General features: G+C 35.4%; 1 protein-coding gene across 2 annotated transcripts in view; it reads right to left on the bottom strand.

The window, feature by feature from the left end:
• LOC127446285 (voltage-dependent calcium channel subunit alpha-2/delta-2-like) overlaps positions 1–22,828 on the bottom strand; it is a 347,446-nt gene that overhangs the window by 323,656 nt on the left and 962 nt on the right. For both annotated transcript variants that reach the window (XM_051707064.1, XM_051707065.1), the window contains exon 2: positions 4,643–4,724. In XM_051707064.1, the coding sequence (XP_051563024.1) occupies positions 4,643–4,724 (82 nt within the window). The remainder of the gene's footprint in view (positions 1–4,642; positions 4,725–22,828) is intronic.

Here is a 22,828-nt window from a genome sequence, read left to right as displayed (position 1 = left end):
GGAGTGTCTATTTGCAACCGGTGTAATAGCATCTGCCACACAGTGCAGCTAATTGCACCCCAATAGTCTGGTGGAACCACAGAAATATACAACAAACTAGACAGTAGATATCGCTGCAGTGATGTGGGGTGTAAATACCATGTGTGAATGTGTAGTGTTGTCCAAGCAACCGCGGTTCGAATTCCCGTTTTTGTCCCACTCTTTTTCCCTATGATTTCCTGTTTCCACTCTTACTTTTTCCTTTAATACTACATAAAATAATAGATAAAAATGAATATAAATGTTGATTTCATCGCATGAATGTCGGGGAGTGCAGAGGAGGGTTTAATCATTCCTGCATGAAACCATGGTTACGGTAGTAAAACCAAGGTTATTTTTTTTCTAAGGTAAGGTTAAGGTTATGTTTAGGGGTAGAGGTTAATATAGTGTGTCTGTGGGACTCTAAATAAAAACAATAAACTCTCTGCAGTGATGCCCATACTGTATGTTAGTATTTAAATATGGGTGCAATACGTATTTACCATTATTTGGACCAGGATCGGGTGCAAATAATATCTGCCACTATTACCACCATTTGTTTTTTGTAAAAACTGATTTTAAGGTGTAGTTGTATCAACTAGATTTTTTTAGTTGACAACTAAAATTTCATAAATAATGAGGTTAGTGTTGTAAGCTTATTTGTTTGCAATTTGTCGCCTTTATTTGTGCTGTTTTTGATGTTTTTGTCATTACTGCTAGTTAATACTGTAGTTGTGTGGTGATGTTAATAGCTTATATTTTATTTAATGATGTTTGTTGAGTGTCACCATTACTGAGCTTTGTAATGAAAACTCTGTGCTTCCTGTTCAAACTACTGGATGTCCAGTAGTTTATTTTTTTCGATCCGATACACCACTTCAAGTACTTTTAGGCCACTATCACTGATATTGATATCAATACCGATACCTCTACTGAATTGAATTTTTATGAATTTTTTGGATAAAATGAGTAACTTCATTATTACTTAAATTTGTTAGATTTATTTATGGGCCTAAACAGAAAATTATTAGGCTGCTTTGTTTACCCTTTAAAAATGAGTTAGTATAAGCCACATATAAAACCTTAAAATTAACCATAGATATTATTATATGGTTACTATTATTAAAACCATATGGATACTACAGTAATACTGTAGTAAAACTATGGTTAATTGTATCAAAACCTTGGTTACTGCCAAAAAGAAAAAACATGGTTGCTACAGTCGTGGTTACTACAGTCATGGTTAATACAATATTACTACAGTAAATCCATGGTAAGTTTTCATAAGGGTATCATTTATTAATGAGGATTACAGATCATTATCAATGTTTTAACAACTCTGAATTTAAATAAACCTGTAAAAATGGTCACAAAAGCACATTATAATATATGTCATGTCTAGGTTTGTCATTACTTAGTGTGAATAACTCCAGATGCTGTTTTTCTGTGATTACCTCAGGACAGCACTGCTCTCTCTTTGAACGAGCGCTATGACTGAAAGGGTGAGTGCTGTCTGTGACTGCTAGTGTATTTTAGCATTTCTGCACATCAAGATGAATGTATAGTTCCGGTGCCATGCAACAATTCGCTAATATAATTATTTTTTTCCACTTCGAAACTTATGAGATGCATTAATATTCATGTAATCTAAATAATAAGATCACTTGTTAAAAATCTATATTTTTATGTGAGGATCGATATTCTTGATACCACATCAGTATCAGAAATATCGATACTTTAGTATCGATCCGCACATCCCTAATGTCCAGCCTTTGCTGGTGTTCATAAAGTTCTTTAAACTTAAACATCAATACTTTTTGTGCTGCAATGCATCCTGGGTAGCCACTAGGGTGACCAAACGTCCTCTTTTTAGTCCTTAAAAAAGCATCCGGCTGGGATTCTGCTTTAGTTGCATTATGATGTGCATCTGATCTAATACTTCATTGTGTGTGCGCGCATATTTGCATTGCTTTAACCCCTCTTTGTAAGTCCCGTCTTCTCGCACACCAAATGGTCAATTATAAGAGGCTTGCAGCAACTATTGGCCAAATTCCTGCCTGTCAATCTCTCCGCGAACACGCAAAGCGCTATTGTGTTCGGCATCAAACAGTTGCTTGACAGTAGCAGCAAATGACAGCTGAGTGGAAACAATGCCCAAAACGAAAGTGCAAATTTATAGAAGATTTGCACAAAAAATTCCCATGCTTTTGTCCAGGTGGAGATCCGTGGGAAGCAGAATGTATGACTTGTAAAGCTGGCACTTATGTGTCAGTTGCTAATAAAGGTGCAAGTGATTTAGAAGCACACATTAGCTGTGCGAAGCATAAAGGGTCAGCAAAAGGTGAAAGTTCATCAGGTAAATTAACGGACGACTTTTTGCGACCAGGTAAAATTGTTATCACATTGCTTCATTTTCCATGGCCATTCAAAATAATAGTAATAGTAAATGAAGGTACACTCATGGCATCAAATATTTTATTTTAGTACATGGACATTCAAAAGAATTTTGAAAATATTTATTTATTTATATATATTTATGTTATGCTAATAGAGTGTCTTTTTCACTGTATTAAAGTTTGCATTCATAGTAACACTGTTTTGAACCCTATTATTCCACCCCACCCCAATCCCACCCCCCACAGAATATGGTCACCCTAGTAGCCAGGAGTGTCACAATATTAAAGTTATTTGAACAAAACCTGTTAAATCCAGATAACCAAAAATAAGTTGTCTTGACAAAACTTCTTAAGTTGAAAGAAATTGATATTTTTTGTTAATGTAACTTGACTGAGTCAAAGCAAAAAGACAACTACAACCCCAATTCTGAAAAAGTTGGGACAGTATGAAAAATGCTAATAAAAACAAAAATTTGTGATTTGTAAATTATAATCACCCTTTGCTCTATTGAAAGCTCTACAACTACACATAATATTATGTTTTACCCTGTGAATTTCATTGTTTTTTTGTTTTTTTTAATGTACAGTCATTTCAAATTAGATGATTGCAACACGCTCCAAAAAGTTGGGACAGTCGAGTGTTTTCCACTGTGAAACATCACCATTTCTTCTAATAACATTTATCAAGCATTTGTGCACTGAAGACACAAGTTTATTGTGAAATTTTCCACCATTCATTCATTATGTAGGTCTTTAGTTGCACAATTGTACGGGGTCTTTGTTGCCATCTAATGCGCTTAATAATGCACCACACATTCTCAATTGGAGATGGTCAGGACTGCAGGCAGGCCAATCTAGCACCCACACTCTCTGCTTACACAGCCATACACTTGTAATCCGAGCAATATGTGGTTTGAAGTTCTCCTGCTGGAAAATGCAGGAACATCCCTGGAAATGATGGTGCTGGATGGCAATATATGTTGCTCCAAAATTTGTACATATCTGTCAGTATTAATGGTGTTTTCACAGATGTGCGATTTACCCATGCTATGGGCACTGACACACCCCTGGCCAATACAGAAACTGGCTTTTGGACCTGATGCTAATAACAGCATGGATGGTCCTTTCCTCTTTGGCCTGGATAACATGACGGCTCTGTTTTTCAAAAACTTTTTGAAATGTGGACTCTTCGGACCAAAAAACACTGTTCCACTGTTCTAATTTCCATCTAAGATGAGACCGAGCCCAGAGAAGTCGGAAGCACTTCTGGACAGTGTTGATGTAGGGCTTCTCCTTTGCATAATAAAGTCTTAACTCGAATCTGTGGAAGCAGCTGCGAGTGGTGTTAAATAAAAAAGGTTTACTAAAGTTATCCCAAGCCCATGTTCATGATATCCATTCTGAGGGATCAAAGATCACACGTATTCAGAAGTGGTTTTCGTCTTGCCCTTTACACACAGCGATTTGACCAGATTCCATGAATCTTTTAACTATATTGTGCACTGTAGAGGGTGAAATGCCCAAAATCCTTCCAATTTGTCTTTGGGGAACATTGTTCTCAAAGTGCTAGATTCTGTTGGCAAATTGTTAAGTCTCGAATGATTCTTGCTCTTGAAGAACTAGGTTGTTTTTGGAGACTCCTTATACAGTTTACAGTACTATGACACAATTGCCTCACCTGTTTAACATCTGTTTCATATCACCTTGTTATTTCAACTCGTCAAATTGTTATTAGTCTTAAATTGCCCCTGTCTCAACTTTTTTGGAGCGTGTTACAATCATCTGATTTGAAATTATTGTACATTTTCAAACAAACAATAAAATTCACAAGGTAAAACATCATATGTGTAGTTGTAGTGCTTTCAATAAAGCAAAGGGTGAATATAATTTACAAATCATTCCTTTTTGTTTTTATTAGCATTTTTCATACTGTCCCAACTTTTTCGGAATTGGGGTTGTAGCTTAAGTTAAGTTGAGTGAAAAATATTTGTTTTACATTGTAACCCAGCAATGATGTACTAAAGACAAAACAAATGTCCCTGAAGTACTGCAACTGGACAAGCCAACTTGAATCATCCTAAAGCATTTTTTTTACAAATGGCCCTTATACCATAAAAACAAATGATGGTAATAATAACTCATCAAACAGTACCATGGAATTTTTGTTAGCAGCATCACTGTGGAGTGATTACAGATTACACATTCAAAAAATTAAAAGCTTAACTTACTCCTTTCATCTGTTGACCTCCGGTGACCAGTTGAAGCACCTTCTCCAACTCTTTCTCTATACGACCGGCCCAGTGAATCATCCTATTAGAAAAAGACAGCATTAATTAAGATCAGTATGAATAAGTGCCAATCAAAATAATAACAGATGAATCCCAATTCACATATACGTATATCCATCCGATATAGTTTGCAAGATTAGGATTAGTGTATTCCAAATGTTTTAATCATGCTGTATTATGAACTGGAGTACTTGAAAGTATCTCTGCTGAAAGTCAAAGGTGATTTGCTGGTCTTGGCTGGTTTAAGATGGTTTAGTTTGTCTGCCAGCAGAACAAGCTGGTCTTCAGATGGTTTAGCTGGTCAGCTAGCTTATCTACCAGCCTAATCAGCACAGAAGTGCCTGACGCCACTTGAAAACCATCAAACAAGACCAAACCAGTGGAAACCAGCAGGGACGTACTTTACCATTGCCAGTGCAGTACTTTTTTTTTTTACAAGTATGCAAATTGGGATATAGTCAATAACTAACATTGACTAGGTTAGCATTAACATTGTATTATAACTGTATTATAACTTTATTATAGTGCTTAAAAATATGTTGAATTAAAGTTTACTTTAAAGTTTTACTTTTAGTTTTAGTTTTACTTTAAAGTAATTTAATGTAATCTACCAGAAAGCAGGAACAATATATTTTTTGATGCACTGCTGGAGTTCTAGTAGGAGATATTAGCATTTGAGAATGATTTCATATCATAAAACTCAGGAGCTCAAACTGATGTAGCCTTGACAGTCTGTTTCATACTGCAGGAGTATGGGCAATTAATATGATTGCTTTTATAATTAATGTAATTTGTTTCTGGCTTTTAGATCGTATAGTCAGGTCAGTGCCATTGAATGCCCTGGCAGCCCTCACACTTAGATTCTAAATATTTTTGAAGGGAAACAAAAGAGGAAAACTTTTGTTTGAAATCAAGAGACCTTGTAAAATGCCGAAAAAAAATCTACTTATTATAAAATCCAGACAACACTAGGAAACTGTGTTTATGTGAAAGTTTGAAATTATAGTGTTTTTCACCATCTTGATATAAAAAAATTAGCAGTAAACAAATAAGACATAGAATTAGCTATTTGCTTAACCTCTTCAACTCTAGGGCATTTTTGGGCTGCTGCTTGCAATTTTTCACTCTCAAATTAAAAAGCTCACCATTTACACATATTGTGGGCTGACTGCCAATAATTTGTCTCATTTTTTCAGAAACCTCCCCAAATTAAAAAAAGACTCAAATTATTCATAAATAATATTGTAATTGTTTAAAATCTTATGATGAATAGAATTTTTTTTTTCCTAACTTTGTAACCATGTAATTCTGGTTCTGTTCACTCTAGCTCCAACCAAAAAGTATGATTTTATTCCACTAAATGGCAGCAAGTACTGAAAAAAGATTTCACCTTCCTTCACAGAATGCCGATCTGAAATGTAGGTGGTGCCCTAACGCATTTTAGCTCTCACAGATGTTCTCGTCCATAGACATTCAGTCTAATTTTCAGTTCATGCACTACCCCCATTGTTTCATTGAATATCTCGGCCTCTGAGTAGACTTGAAGCTCAATCTAGATATCATTAGAAAGCTGAGATCCTCCCCTTTGCAAAAACATTTTATCATCAATAGTTGATTACATATTTCCGATTATTTGTTTAGCATGCTTTTCCTGCTGGACCACATATTTTGTTCTGAACATCTAAGATATAACATTGGATTATTCACACAATCAAACTTGCCACGATGTCATAATTTTCATACCGGTAATACCGATGGTTGGACACTCAATGGTGCTATGGTATAATTTTCATTGCTCAATAGCCTACACAATAATACAAGGCAGCTTGATTTCAAACTTTGAATTGTATTTATTATTTAACTAAATGAAAATTAAACTGAAAAAATAAAGTGCAATCAGATTAAATTGTGTGTTGTTCAACAAACCTCAACCAACATGCCACACAGTAAACATGGCTATGTACAAAACGAACATGCCATACAATAAATATGTACAGTAGTCCTGTAAATTTTTTTGGCAAAAAAGACTAGCATGTCCACCTTTTCAGGCTTGAGCAGTGATCCCTTGTTGTACAAATATTTTTGCCACATTTGCCAGCAGTGAGTAACACGGCTCATTGGCTTTCCACGGGAGATGTCACATTTTTATGGGAATCATACATTTGTTAATTCCGATAATGGTCTTGGTGCCGAATGCGCCCTTGAGTTAAAACAACGCAAGACGCAATAAGCAGAATGCAGGTGTATCGAGACATGTTTTGAAGGTCATTCATGTCAGCTTTCAAATATTTGACGAAATTCTCCTGCTTTTGATGGAAACATGACAGAAGACGTGCATAGAATCGCATTGATCTTACTTGATCTTTACCCCGCAGCCGCTTCAGTCATATAGCGTCCGTGTTCACTCACATAACTCACCAATAGTTGAACCTGATGTGAGTCTGCAGCTGGATGCATTTCCAACTCATGCTGAAGCTGTCTATGTTTCATGTCAATTTCTCTAAATTTGTGACACGTTCAGGTGCAGTTTGGGTGCGAGTCACTAAAATACGGGGCAAACCGCGTCCCATCTCACACAGTTGTTGCTGTCAATTAAAAGTAACGTCTTCTGTAAGTGCGCACACACAGTAATTTTGATATGTCGATAAAGAATATCTGGCTTTCAATGTGTTCATTTAGGTTTATTTATGAGTTGCAAACTTGCGTCTTTATATAGGCAACTCTTTTATTTTTTTCTCCCCAATTTGGAATGCCCTATTCCCAATACGCTCTAAGTCCTCGTGGTGGCATAGTGACTCCCTCAATCCGGGTGGCGGAGGACGAATTTCAGTTGCGCAGTTTACGAATCCGTGCTTCTTATCACATGGCTTGTTGAGCACGTTACCGCAGAGATGTAGCGTGTGTGGAGGCCCACGCTATTCTCCGCAGCATCCACGCACAACTCACCACGTGCCCCACCAAGAGCGAGAACCACACATTATAGCGATCACAAGGAGGTTAACCCAACATGACTCTACCCTCCCTAGCAACCAGGCCAATTAGTTGCTTAGGAAGCCTGACTGGAGTCACTCAACACGCCCTGGATTAGAATATTTTCTGTTCTTGGTGACATCGGTCAGAAAAAATATTGCAATTTGAAGAATATAAAGACAAACATTTCTCTTTCTTTTGAAATAATATGCACTGATAAATCATGCACAATAAAGCCAGGAATGTGTTTTTATAAAGTAAATAGGGTCTATTGTGATTTCATGTTGACTTTAATCACTTCTCCAATCCTCTCTTCCGCTCTGTTGTTGGCAGGTAAGAGTGGATGTTTAAGGAGCCGAATTATAAAAAAGGCCGGTTCGGACAGAAATGCCTCCCTAAGCAGCAACAACACAGCTAACTGAGCCAAACCCTGAATGAAGCAATCAAACGTCTGAAGTTCAGGGCTGTATATCTCTGCACACAGCTCCAAAAGCTCTTAACATAAAAAGATTCAGCCGGGAAAGAGGGGGAAGGTACGAAGATGCTGTCTTCAACACAAGATATTAGATTACCACTCACACCAAAGTACACACATCTATCTCAATGCACATATTCACACAGCTTCAATAAGAAAGTGTTTGGTATTGACAACTGTGTTTAGGTGTTTTTGTCAACTGTGAGCACTTCTAGAAAATAAGAATCGCATTTCAACAAACCCCTAACTCATAGTAGCTAATATACTTAAAATTTTTAGTAAAAAACTTTAGTGCTCCGGACATAAATGATACCTTAAAACGTGTGGCGTGTTGAGGAGAGGTGTACAGTTACTTTTCAGAGTGATCTGACTTTTAATTTCCGCTTCATAATCTATAAAATCAGGTGAAAAAAATGACATAAACTTACATTGTAGCAGGGCCCCGAGCCGCATCATAGAAACTTTGCTTGGTTCTGACTTGAACAAGCACCACAGCAACCACACAGAACACCAAACAACCAGAGAGCAATGCACTAAAACCACTCAGAATATCTTAGTATCACATCATGCAACACCCTGGCAACCACACACAACACTCTAGAGGCCAGATTATGGTTGTCACTTTGCCAAGGGCAAAGGCCTTCTTTTTATTTTTTATTTTTTTTTGTATTAACCAATTAATGGTTTTCTGCATGAATTGGTCATATAATGTGATCTCATCTTCATCAAAGTCACAAGTATAGACAAAACACAATGTGCTTAAGCTAACAACACAAACAATAATAATATTTCATGTCTTTATTGAACACATCCCATTAAACATTCGCAGTGCTGCGGAAAAAGAAAGTGAACCCTTGGATTTACAGGTGCATCTCAATAAATTAGAATGTCGTGGAAAAGTTCATTTATTTCAGTAATTCAACTCAAATTGTGAAACTCGTGTATTAAATAAATTCAATACACACAGACTGAAGTAGTTTAAGTCTTTGGTTCTTTTAATTGTGATGATTTTGGCTCACATTTAACAAAAACCCACCAATTCACTATCTCAAAAAATTAGAATACATCATAAGACCAATAAAAAAAACATTTTTAGTGAATTGTTGGCCTTCTGGAAAGTATGTTCATTTACTGTATATGTACTCAATACTTGGTAGGGGCTCCTTTTGCTTTAATTACTGCCTCAATTCGGCGTGGCATGGAGGTGATCAGTTTGTGGCACTGCTGAGGTGGTATGGAAGCCCAGGTTTCTTTGACAGTGGCCTTCAGCTCATCTGCATTTTTTGGTCTCTTGTTTCTCATTTTCCTCTTGACAATACCCCATAGATTCTCTATGGGGTTCAGGTCTGGTGAGTTTGCTGGCCAGTCAAGCACACCAACACCATGGTCATTTAATCAACTTTTGGTGCTTTTGGCAGTGTGGGCAGGTGCCAAATCCTGCTGGAAAATGAAATCAGCATCTTTAAAATGCTGGTCAGTAGAAGGAAGCATGAAGTGCTCCAAAATTTCTTGGTAAACGGGTGCAGTGACTTTGGTTTTCAAAAAACACAATGGACCAACACCAGCAGATGACATTGCACCCCAAATCATCACAGACTGTGGAAACTTAACACTGGACTTCAAGCAACTTGGGCTATGAGCTTCTCCACCCTTCCTCCAGACTCTAGGACCTTGGTTTCCAAATGAAATACAAAACTTGCTCTCATCTGAAAAGAGGACTTCGGAACACTGGGCAACAGTCCAGTTCTTCTTCTCCTTAGCCCAGGTAAGATGCCTCTGACGTTGTCTGTGGTTCAGGAGTGGCTTAACAAGAGGAATACGACAACTGTAGCCAAATTCCTTGACATGTCTGTGTGTGGTGGCTCTTGATGCCTTGACCCCAGCCTCAGTCCATTCCTTGTGAAGTTCACCCAAATTCTTGAATCGATTTTGCTTGACAATCATAAGGCTGCGGTTCTCTCGGTTGGTTGTGCATCTTTTTCTTCCACACTTTTTCCTTCCACTCAACTTTCTGTTAACATGCTTGGATACAGCACTCTGTGAACAGCCAGCTTCTTTGGCAATTAATGTTTGTGGCTTACCCTCCTTGTGAAGGGTGTCAATGATTGTCTTCTGGACAACTGTCAGATCAGCAGTCTTGCCCATGATTGTGTAGCCTAGTGAACCAAACTGAGAGACCATTTTGAAGGCTCAGGAAACCTTTGCAGGTGTTTTGAGTTGATTAGCTGATTGGCATGTCACCATATTCTAATTTTTTGAGATAGTGAATTGGTGGGTTTTTGTTAAATGTGAGCCAAAATCATCACAATTAAAAGAACCAAAGACTTAAACTACATCAGTCTGTGTGCACTGAATTTATTTAATACACGAGTTTCACAATTTGAGTTGAATTACTGAAATAAATGAACTTTTCCACGACATTCTAATTTATTGAGATGCACCTGTAATAACTGGCTGATGCTCATTTGGCAGCAATAACCGCAACCTCAACCTTACAGAACTGCTTCAGCTCAGCCATATCCTTAGGATGTCTGGTGTAAACAGCTCTCTTGAGGTCATTCCACAGCATCTCTATTGGGTTAAGGTCTGGGCTCTGACTGGGCACTTTTTTACCTCATTAAGCATTCTGCAGTGTGCCCTTTGAGTCATCTTGGCTGGACGGCCACTTCTAAGGAGAGTATCCACAGTACTAAATCGTCTCCATTTATAGACCATTTGTCTAACTGTGGACAGATGACTATCTAAGTTCTTTGAGATAACTTTGTAACCTTTCCAGTTTTATGCAGAGCAACCATTCTTGATTGTAAGTCTTCTGAGATCTCATTTTTGCAAGGCATGGTCCAGGTCAGCAGATGCTTCTTGTGAATAGCAAACTCAAAATGTTTGAGTGCTTTTTATAAGTCAATGTAGCTCTAACCCAAACCTCCAATCTCGTTTCATTAATTGGATGCCAGGTTTGCCAACTCCTGACTCTAATTAGCTTTTGTTGACGTCATTAACCTAGGGGTTCACATACATTTTCCAATCTAAACTGTGAATGTTTGAATGATGTTTTCATATTTGACAAGAACAATGCAATAACTTGTGTCAAACCAGACTTTTTACATAAATCAGGCAATTCCAAGGGTTCACATACTCTTTCTTGCCACTGTACTTATTTTATTCCCTAAGTGCCCAAACACTTTTTTTCTCACCCATATTTTCTGCCATTTTTCATAACCTGAGAAAGTTTGACAGCCCTATTGTTAATGATTGAGGGCAACACAACAAACTGGAAAGCACGGATTTACAGCAGCACCCCCCCAAAATAAATAAAACATTGGGACACTTAAGCTGCACATAAAAATTTATGAAGAGATAACAAAACATCAAACCAAGTGGTGACAGCAAACAAATAATGTTAGACCTCAATTTTTCATCTAGTCCATTTTAAATCATCTAGTCCCAAGGTTATTTTCAGTGCATAAATGAAGTCTGTTTCCCTCAAGTTCAAATAATTTTCTAACGGGTTCATTTAAAACCTAACACAATTTTTCTGAAAGGTGTGTAAATGAGTGTGAAATAAGTGTGACTTAAGTTTTCAAATATATTTTGGGTCCACAATAACTATTGCATATGTCAATAGCATGATGGACATCAGGCAAGCTCACAATTAAAATTTGGTTGTGAATCCTGTCAATTTAAGGTATTCACCTTGATTATAGAATGCTCTTTAACTGAACTGTGTATGAATGAACAGACCTGTATTGAGCACTCCAAACAGGAATGAAAACCATATTGTTCTGCTTTGTGAAGGCGGCCAGTTAATGGACTAACTGTTGAATACACACATGCATGTATTCACACTAAAAGCTTTAGGGGCTTTTAGCACCAACATCTCAAAATACACTGAGCTGGGTAAAAACCACTAAGAAATTATAAACTAAGACCGCAGTAATGGCTCAGTCAATCACAATCGCAACTTTATTCAATTTCGAGCAAGACTTAAATCCACAAATATCCCAATGAGGACAGATATTTCACATATTTTCTCTCTATTATCGTAGTTTCACTCAGCCGGTAAAAACACAATCCTCTCCCTGTCTATCTCTTTTATCAGCAGACAGACATGGTCATTTGTCATTTAATGATAGCACAGAATAAGAAATGTCAATGTGAAATGTCAGCTTCGTTTGAAAGACATGGAAGGAGAGATTAGCAATAACGTAAGTCACAACGGCTAAAAAGAAGACACACTAAAGGGAAACTCCATAAAGCCACAACTAACATTTATTGGCACTAATTACAAACTATTCATCAGCAACAACTCACCATATTTTCTTATGTACTGTACGGCATTTCCTATGCAATACATCCAGTATGCAAGCAGTTCATTTAGAGAGATTTCCAAACTATATACCGTATAATAATTAACTAGGTTTTTACATTTAATGAAGAAAATATGAAAACATGACATGCTTTGAAAGGTGTTATGGATTGTTTTTTTAAGGCATTGCTAGGATGTTCCATTTGGTTGCTAGGGTGTTCTTTGGCAGCTGCTAAGGGGTTCTGAGCCTCAAGTCTCTATCACTGCGTATGAATTTCCATACTTCCCTACTATATAGTATGCCAAAAACAGTATGGCAATGGAGTAGTATGTCCGAATCCACAGTATTCATAAAACAGTAAGCGAGAAATACCTGGATGACTGACTATTTCTGGCGAGATTCTGAAGTACAGATTGACTGGACACTTTACAATTTCATAATCACTCGGGAGCTGAAGAGACGTCACATTCAGAACACTGGATTTAAAAGAACGGCCGTGAACCACAAGAAGGACGGCTCTGCACAATGGTAAGTGCTATATACTGTATACCAAGAAAGTTGTTCCTTGTGCTTAAATGGTGCTTGTTTAACAAAACCAGAGTAGATTATTTTCTCAGTTGTTGTTTTTAAGTCATATAATACCCACGTTCCCGGATGAAGTATGTCCGGAATACTACTCGTGTTGTACGTATCACGGCAGTTTCCTGGTGCTACAACAACAACATTTACTTTTTTCACTTACACAAAAAACTAAAGTAAAACGGCAGATTATCAGTTCATAAACACTTTCTTTTTACCCTATTCATCACATAATGCTATCTTATGACATCAAAACACTTTTACTAAAGTGTGTGACTGGTAAGGTGGAATATTTCAAAGTTTGCATTAAATAACCAGCTACATTTACAAGCTTGTTTGAGTACGATTAAATTGCGCGGTAGCTCAACTGATAAGAGCGTTGCACATGCGATGTAAAGGACCAGGGTACGAGTCCTGAAGAGTCGCCAAATGAGCTGAAAATGTCATAGAAGCACCACAAAATGACGTGGTTGTGTTTTTCATCTCACATTTTCTTTTTATGATTGTAAAAACTGATTTTAAGGTATAGCTCAACCAGCTTTTTTGAGTTGACACAGCTAAAATTTCATGCCAACTTAACTTAAGTTTTGATTCTATTAACTTGTACTTAAATTGGATTAACAATCATACTTGCCATTTCAACTCACTTAACAAAGCTGACTGAAAAAGCAAAGATTTGCCAGCTCCCAGTATGCATTGCAGCATGAATAATAATGAGTTTAGTGTTGTAAGCTTATTATTTTGCGATTTGCGGACTTTATTTGTGCTTTTTTCTTTGTCATTACTGTTAGTTAATACTGAAGTTGTGTGGTGATGTTAATAGTTTATATTTTATTTAATGGTGTTTGTTGAGTGTCATCATTACTGAGCTTTGTATTGAAACTCTATGCCTCCCGTTCAAGCTATTGGATGTCCAACCTTTGCTGGTGTTCATAAAGTTCTTTAATCAGAACTTAAACATCAAAACTTTAGGTGCTGCAATGCATCCTGGGTAGCCTTGTGTGTCACAATATCAAAGTTATTTGAACAAAATCTGTTAAATCCAGATTACTAAAAATAAACAGTTTTGTCAATGGATTATTTAGTTGTCTCAACAAAACTTCTTAAGTTGAAAGAAATTGATATTTTTGTTAATGTAACTTGACTGACTCAAAGCAAAGAGACAACTAGCTTAAGCTGAGTGAACACATTTCTTTTTACAGTGTATCTGTTTAGGTTTAAGGTTTAGGGTAAGTAGGTAGGTAGGTTTCTTTTTATTATTATTATTTAAAACTTGATAGAGCAATAACCTTAAAAATCTGTTCAAAACTTGCAAAACTGCTTGCCAAGCTTAAGTTTAATAAAGCTGATAAAATCACCAATAACATTTGACAACAATGGTATCATCAAGTTTGCTTCTTTAGCTCAAATCAGGCTAAAATATGTAGGGCTGATGCAGGTAAAGTGCATCCGCATTATAGAATAACGTTTGTCGAAAAGATTATATTTTCTTTTTTTACTCATAGGAAAGAAGGGGGATGGCTTCGGTAAATGAAACCATCTGATTCAAACTAATGTCGCCTGTATAAGCACCACAATTCAACCTGTCAAAGTATTTGCACTAACCATAGGCAGAACTCGCCATATTGTGGAGTTTCCATTCATTTTTCCTTCAGTCCCAAGCCTCTGCCTCAGTGTCCTGTTTGTCCTCACGTTTCATGGTTTCCAAAGTGATTAACTGAACTTTGTAAACCCCATTATTATAAGTACTATGACCTCAGAAACTCCTAATGAAAATACTGGAAGCTAAGCCAACAGAGACAGTTTTCTGTAATATAGCATTTGCTACTGACAGATGCATAAATTACCAGTTTGTCCAATTTAACAGGCAGTGTATTTAGATTATATAGCTAGTAATGAAAGATTTAAAATAAGACCATGCTAAATTCTTTGAGAGTGAAGCATGTCAACCGAGAAAAGGTTAGCTAGTAATGGAAGGAGGAATAAAGGTTTTGAGAGTGAGGGATGTGTCTCAGGGAGTACTGATGCTAACAGCTAATGACAACACCTCTAGCCCATGCATGCATTTTGAATGCTTGCTCTTTTTATACTTTCACAGGCTATAAAATGTACCAGGCCATAGTACTGTATATACTCTAAATCTGTCATCTTACATTCCACTTTCTCTCTATCTGTTTATCAAGCCTTTCTAAACAACTAGAATACTCCTTTGTAAAGACCAAACACAAAACCAGTATTCAAAGATATTCTAGAAGCTTTTATAAAGCTACTAAATTTAGTTTCAAATGTTCTGTACATGTAACAGAAAGGCAGTGTATTAACAGCAAACACTTGGGAATAATTAAAACACTGGCAAACTTGTGTTTTATGTAAGATAAGACCTATTGTGTTCAATATCAAAAAGTGTAAGTTGATATTCATGTTTGAAGCTACAGTATGTCCTGTTAATATGACTTTACAATGAAATTAAAGGGGGTTCACCAAACAAGTTATTATCAGCCTGTGTTACTCAGTAATCATTCGTGGAGTAAAATGTGAAAATCTATGACAATTAAGGAACACTGAAAAAAATAAAAGTAAATATAGCAGAAAATATTAAGTACTTTCTACATTGAATAAGTTAGTTTAAGCGTGAACTTGGAAATATTAAGTCAATTCTACTTTTATACTAAATAGTTTATAGATAGTTTTTCTTCTTTAAAATGTGTCATCGTGTTGCAATCCTAAAGTAAAAACTGTATTCGCTAATTTGAGTACATTTCAGTTAAATAAAATACTATAATTTACTTAACTTTTCAAAGCTGGTGTTCCCAGCATGAACAGGGCTTGAATAATTAATGAGCTTGCATAGTTTCACTGTTTGCAAGTTTATTACACCGTTTTGATTGTTGATTTTGTTGTATGTTTGGTAACTTCAAATTACCTGTTCATAATAAAAAAAAAAAAAAAAGACCTGTTGGTTGTTACCATCATCGTGTTTTGTGCACGTGTTGAGGTTTGCGTGTGCAGCACTGTATCATGATTCTATCGCCTGTAATGCAAAGTGAAGTTGTCTTATAGACTACATACAGTAGCATGCATTATTTTTACCTGTGTAAGGCATTCGTATGTCATGTGGTACATGATTAAACGTGTTTATAAGGAATGGGCAAAATATGAAATGTTCTAATAAAATGATAATTTAAATGTTATATTTTACATATATTTAAGTACCACGTATATCAGAGATGCAAGTAAAAGTTACTGTGTTAACTGAAATTTTTAAGTTAAATTTACTCACCTCAATCAATTTTATGTCATGAAGTTAAAGCTGCACTATGTAAGATTTTTTTGGTTACAATTAACAAAAAGTTAATTATTGAGGGAGTACATAGAATCATCTGTAAGCTCAGAAAGAAGGTCCAGCTGTGTCGCAAGAAGCTTGTTTAAACAGATCTAAAAGCCACTATAGGTACAAGGTGGTAATGCTCATCTCAAATTGTTAATAATGAACCGATTTTATAGCACAGTAATGTTTATTAATTTGTTTAGCGTGTAACCATCTCTCTGTTGTAACTTTACTTCCAAATAAACGATTAAAAATGTATTATTGTAATTGTTATATTGCATATTTCTGCGTATTATTTTCATGTTCAATAAGGTATTTCATAATTATTATATCCTCATTTTGTGTTTTTATATTACAGTCTTATTGTTTTTAGTGCATAGACCTACTATTGTAGTATGATGGTTCACTTGCATTGTCCCCTGAGGCTGTAGATTGTAATATAAAAATAAAGTGTCTTCAGTTGGACTTATATCAGCCATTTCACGAGTTTCAACTCTTAAATTGATGTGTAGTACAATACAAACATTAATGTGTATTTTCTAGTGGATAAAATGCTTTAATAATCATATTAAAATAATATAATTAAGAGTGTTGTTTATCTTCCTCAATATAAATAATATATCGGTTATACATTTTTAAGTGAATTACATGATATCAACATGAAAATGGCTCGTCATGACTTCGCTCTGCAGGTAATCTCCGAGTCCTTAAACCATGAGATTTATCCGCCAGAAGAGCAATCACAACTGACGCAAAGTGTTCCTCTGCAAGTAACTTGCAGTTTTATGCTTCAACTACTAGAGGGACAAAAGTTACATAGTTTTAAGTAGATTTTACTTAATTTTTTAAGTAAAAAAAAAAATTTCAAAGTACATTTTAATGCTATAAAATAAAGTAAATCTTACTAGTCATTTTTTTCAGTGAACTTTTGTCTCCATAAGTTGCACATACTGATTCTGATGCAGTTAAAATCAACATAAGTACTGTTTTTTTTAGTAGCATTGCATCCCTAAGAATCCCTAAGGATATTCTTGAAAATAAAACATATTTCCATATTTTTTGTGTTTGCTTTTCATTTGTATGAAACACCTTCTCTTTGCAACATTCACATTTGCAGTTCCTAGTGCAGCTGTACACATGGCTTTCAGCACCATGGAGAGCGCACTACAATAACAAGCAAAACTCCAACTGAGAAGTGCCAAAGAAATGTGATGTATATATATTTTTGTTGGTGCCCAGCTTACAGTAACAAATTATTTATTGCTTTCCTGAATTTAACATTTAATGCAACATCGACATGCATCTTGGTTTAATCCTTGTGGCTTTATTATCTCCAAAACTGCATCAATAATGAACTTTGTAAATGAGGCATATGTTTTTATACTCTCATAATACATACATTGTTATTAAGAAATATGCCTGTCCCTTTAAAGTCACTGAATCCCCAGACTACTAATCTGCAGCATTACTTTTCAGAAAACGAATACAAATTTCCAGTATTGTTGACATGAGTTTGAGGTTGGACTATCTGTATAAATAACCAATGGCAGACAGAGGGAGTGTTCAGGGAACCCCTTGTGAAAACAGTCATTATTTTTGCCATACTGTTTGAATACACCAGTGGCTCAGCGATTAGACACTTCACTTTCAATTAACTATTTGTAAACGCAATTGAAGCTCTAACCCTCATACATGGATCTGCTGGAAAACACAAAAGTGACCTCTAAATCAGAACGAATAAGAGGTTGATGAGGACAGCTGGATGAATGAAGACAGAGGACTTGGTTTGTGCTATTAGGCAGAGGTTACTTTTGTCTCTGAATTATTTAAATGCTGAGTCATTTAGCCATTAACTGGCGCACTGCACTGAGTATCTTGCACAAAATACCTTTAAATGTTTTCTGAAAAGAGAATTCTGAGTTGACCTGTATATGACCAATACAATAGGCAAGCATTCATCTCAGTGGCTGCTGATTACATTTAGATTTTGTTCCAAAACCTAGTGAGCTGCTCACAAAGGCAAATGCCTTCTAATGCAGCATCCCAATTCTCAACTGAAATGGAACCTCCTAAGTGACAGATTTGGAACGCTCTACATAGGCAGCAACTCTGTAGCTGCGTCCGAAATTGCCCCCTATCCACTATCAGTGCACTATTTTGGGTGTCAGCAATTTAGTAGTGGTGTCCGAATTCGTTCCCTACATCTCGTTCCCTAAATTTTTTCACTCATTCTTACCCACAATGCACTCTGATTTTGAGTGTACAGTCGATATACAATCGCCAAACGCTATTTTACCCGTAATCCAACACGAAGACCACAGACATGCGGGCAGAGAGACCGTGATTGGGTGAGTGAGAGAGAGAGAGGGAGCATGAGAGACGCCACTTTACAGCTTCCTTCTTTCCTTTCCTTTTGGTATTCGCTGGCTGTAGTGTTTTACTTTTTGACATATCAAAACATGATTAAAAATTACATAATAAAATATAGTGATCCAAAATCATACAGATAAATTTAACAGTTTTTTATGTAATGATTTATTTATACAACATTGAAAATATATTTGAAATGGTTATTTTATATATATATATATATATATATATATATATATATATATATATATATATATATATATATGCTGCCCAGTTTGGATGGGAGAGTGTCAATATGCTAAAAAATAATAAATAAATAAAATAATATACGCTTGTTCAAATGTTTCTGTTCTTGTTGGCAGTTTTTATCAGTATTATTATTTTAATCATTATGAAAATATACAGAATAATAAACATGACAAACCGACTGAAGGTTTATTGTAGCCTATATATACCATTTTATAAGAATAACAAGTATTATTATTGTTATTATTACGATTATTATTATCCTATATGTATGATAAAAGTGCATATGTTACAAAGTTATTTCTGTGTCATCTTTCCGATGCTTCATGTATACGTCAGCATCCAAATTCATTCACTCCTTGCCATATGGTGCACTCACAGACATCCACTATATAGGAAATAGTGAATGAGTGAATAATTGAGCGATTTCTGACACAGCTAGTGTGTCATAAAAATAGTGCCAACCTGGTCTCACAGTACATAACTACAGCTGCATTTTTGCTAAATGTTTTTTTACGTGGCTTTTCCTGGTGAAATAAAGGCGATGAAATAGTGTAGAGAAGCTCCAACAGATGAAATGAACTCTTAATTTTCACCCTGTTCTTTACACAGTGCTATGTTACGTATGACATCCAAACACTTTTACTAAAGTGCATGATTTGTAAGGCGATACATTTGAACATTTGCATTACGCAGCACATTGTCTATCATTACTTACAAGAACTTAAGCAGGCCCGAAAGTAGCTTTGCTTACGTTAGGTTATTGATTGATTTCCTTGCCTTTGTTAAATCCTTCTAGATGCTTGCTGACTGACTGGGTTTAGTAAAGATGGTTAGGCCTCAAGGCTTAAAGCACCGCATAAAATAAGCGTTACAAATCTCTCAGAGTACTGTAGACCGCAGCCCTCAAAGCAGAAAACACACAAACAGAGAGCATAAAAGATATTCTTTATCACTATAAGATTATCAGTTGAAAACCAGAATGATGTACTATTTAGCCGTATTAGACTATCCAGACAGCCTGTTTTCTTCTGCAACACCTCTGTGTGTTATCAAGGTTGACAGATTACATAAGCTGCGCTGTTTGTGAAGTAAAACAATCCTTTCAAATGCACGATATCATTCTCGTTCCAGAGGAAGGCAGAAATATTTTTAAAGGTCTATAGGTTAATTACAGTCGTGATAAGCATGGAATTATACACCTTTTCATTGACATTTGAAATTAAGAGACAAGATCAAATACTGGGCAAACGATAAACATAGTTATATTTTTTAAATCACATGAGACTTTGAATGCATGTCACATTTTTATCACTATCTTTTCAACTCTATTTATATTAGAAATAAAATAAAGAATATAATAGAACATAAAAATATGTTTTTTAAACTGCAGTGGTAAACAATATCGCCACACACAACTTTGTCTCATATTACATAAAACTTTACATAAACAGCATCAAATTTCCATGATTTCATACAGTATGAGAGACGAGCTAATCCACTAAGGACTGGCATGTGTGGTCACAGAGCGGACAAATCCAGCCTCTGCCCCATACAAGTGCACAACTGGCATGGACCCACCACTCTCTCTTGGAAAAGGATCTGGTGGAGCCAGAGTATATGCTACAATCCAAAAAGCAGATGCTTTACATCCCCGAGAGGCAAATACGGAATTGAGGGTTCCATGCTGTTTATACGCAGCACTTACAATGAGACTTAAACTTCATGAATGGGAGTGTGCACAGTATGAAATCATTTAGAGACCCGGTCATGCAAAAGGTATCTACTACAGCTTTTTTTTTTTTTTTTTTTTATGGAGAAAATAAGGTGGGCATTTATACTACATTAACAATACAAGAGATAAAAATTGATTGACACCCACAGGAAAGAACAATCACTTATCATTGAAAAAACTAATTTTGCGGTGAAGAAAATATAGCAGAAAAAAATTAAGTACTTTCTACATTAAATAAGTTAGGTTTAAGCATGAACTTAAAAATATTAAATACATTTTACATTTTTACTCAATTCAATCATGTTAAAATTAATGTTAATATTTATGATTGTTAGTTATCTTTAAGATGCGTCATCATGTATTGATCCTAACGTAGAAAACCTTGTCCTATTTACTCACTAATTTGAGTAGATTTCACTGGTAAATAAAATAAGTACATTTTACTTAACCTTTTGAAGCGGTGTTCCCATCATGCACCGGGCTTAAATAATTAATGAGGTTGCACGGTTTCACTGTTTGCGAGTATTTAGACCATTTCTATTGTTGATTTTGTTGTTACGTTTGGTAACTTCCTGTTTTGTGAAGTTTAAAGTTCATTTTCTACTCAAACTTTCCCGATGACTGTTACCATCATCATGTTTTGTGCACCAGATGTTGTGCAGCTCTATATCTTGTTTCTATTACCAGTAATGCAAGGTGATGTTGTCTAATAGACTATATAGCATGAATTACACTTCCCTATGTCAACTGGTTCATGATTAAACATGTTTATAAGAAAAGTTAAAAATGTGAAAGGTTCTAATAAAATATTCGTTTATTTAAGTACCATTTACATCAGATTTAACTGAAATGTTTAAGTTAAATTTACTCACTCACTTAATTAATATTATGTCATTAAGCTAAGTATATTTTACTTAATTTTATACCATTCAAATTTACTTAGAAAAGCTGTGCAAAAACATGTTATTTAAGTAAATCTTACAAGTCATTTTTTTTTTGTCTCATTAACATCTCAATGTTTTATTGTCAACAGCACTGAGATTAAAAGGAGAGCAAATGGAGACTTTTCTACTGAGAAAAAGACACCAATTTATATCTCACACGTCTCCTCTAGAGTTTCAGAAGAGATCTCAACAATGTCTCAATCTGTGCTCAGATTTGCCGAGATACTAAAGTCTGCAAAAGTCAGAGATCTCGGTATGAACACAAATTTTTCACATTTAATCCTCCCAAAAACTAATTATCTAAGCTATGCTGTCAACAACCATTTTATAGCTCTATATACTTACTATATTTCACCAATTGTCACATTTGTCTATTTTTATTTGGAATTTTAGGATAAACATCTGAGGCAAACAGTTAAAAAAACAATACTTTATGTCTTCTGAGCTATGAAAGAGCAACCTCTGAGTAATACTTTTTCCCTCAGGCTATCCATCTCATGAACCCTTAAAACTGCCCCATTGAGCGATAATTATGTGCAATACACAGCTTAGTCTATTTATATTTATCTAACATATCCTACCTCTTCTCCCATTATATTCCCTTGCACTATCTGTATATAACAGATTTGTATTTTTACATATGTGTGTGTGTGTGTGTGTATATATATATATATATATATATATATATATATATATATATATATATATATATATATATATATATATAGTCTTATTGTGTATTTCTGTATATACTTATATTTTCTATTCGCTTTTTATCTTTATTCTATTTATTATTATTATTATTATTATTATTATTATTATTATTATTATTATTATTATCTCTGTCTTGTTGTTTTGTTTGTGCACTGGAAGCTTCTGTCACCAAGACAAATTACTTGTATGTGTAAGCATACTTGGCAATAAAGCTCATTCTGATTCTGATCAAATTTTCTTCTCTGCAATTACTTTGGCTATTACCAATAATCAAAATCAAACGGGTCACTGTCTGAGTATTGAATTGAACCTGCAGCCGGTAAATGAGACTTTAAACTTTAAAGTAGCTTTCAAGACTACAATTTCACTACTGATAACCAAAACCAATAACCTACTTTGCTTCCTAAATCTACAGTGTTTCCACACCTGTGACAAAAGAATTTCCATAAAATTTCCAG

The sequence above is a fragment of the Myxocyprinus asiaticus genome, chromosome 9 (assembly GCF_019703515.2).
Source record: "Myxocyprinus asiaticus isolate MX2 ecotype Aquarium Trade chromosome 9, UBuf_Myxa_2, whole genome shotgun sequence".
In the NCBI taxonomy this organism is placed as follows: Eukaryota; Metazoa; Chordata; class Actinopteri; order Cypriniformes; family Catostomidae; genus Myxocyprinus; species Myxocyprinus asiaticus.
Note: the sequence above shows the minus strand (reverse complement) of the source record. Positions and strands in the feature narration are given on the sequence as shown.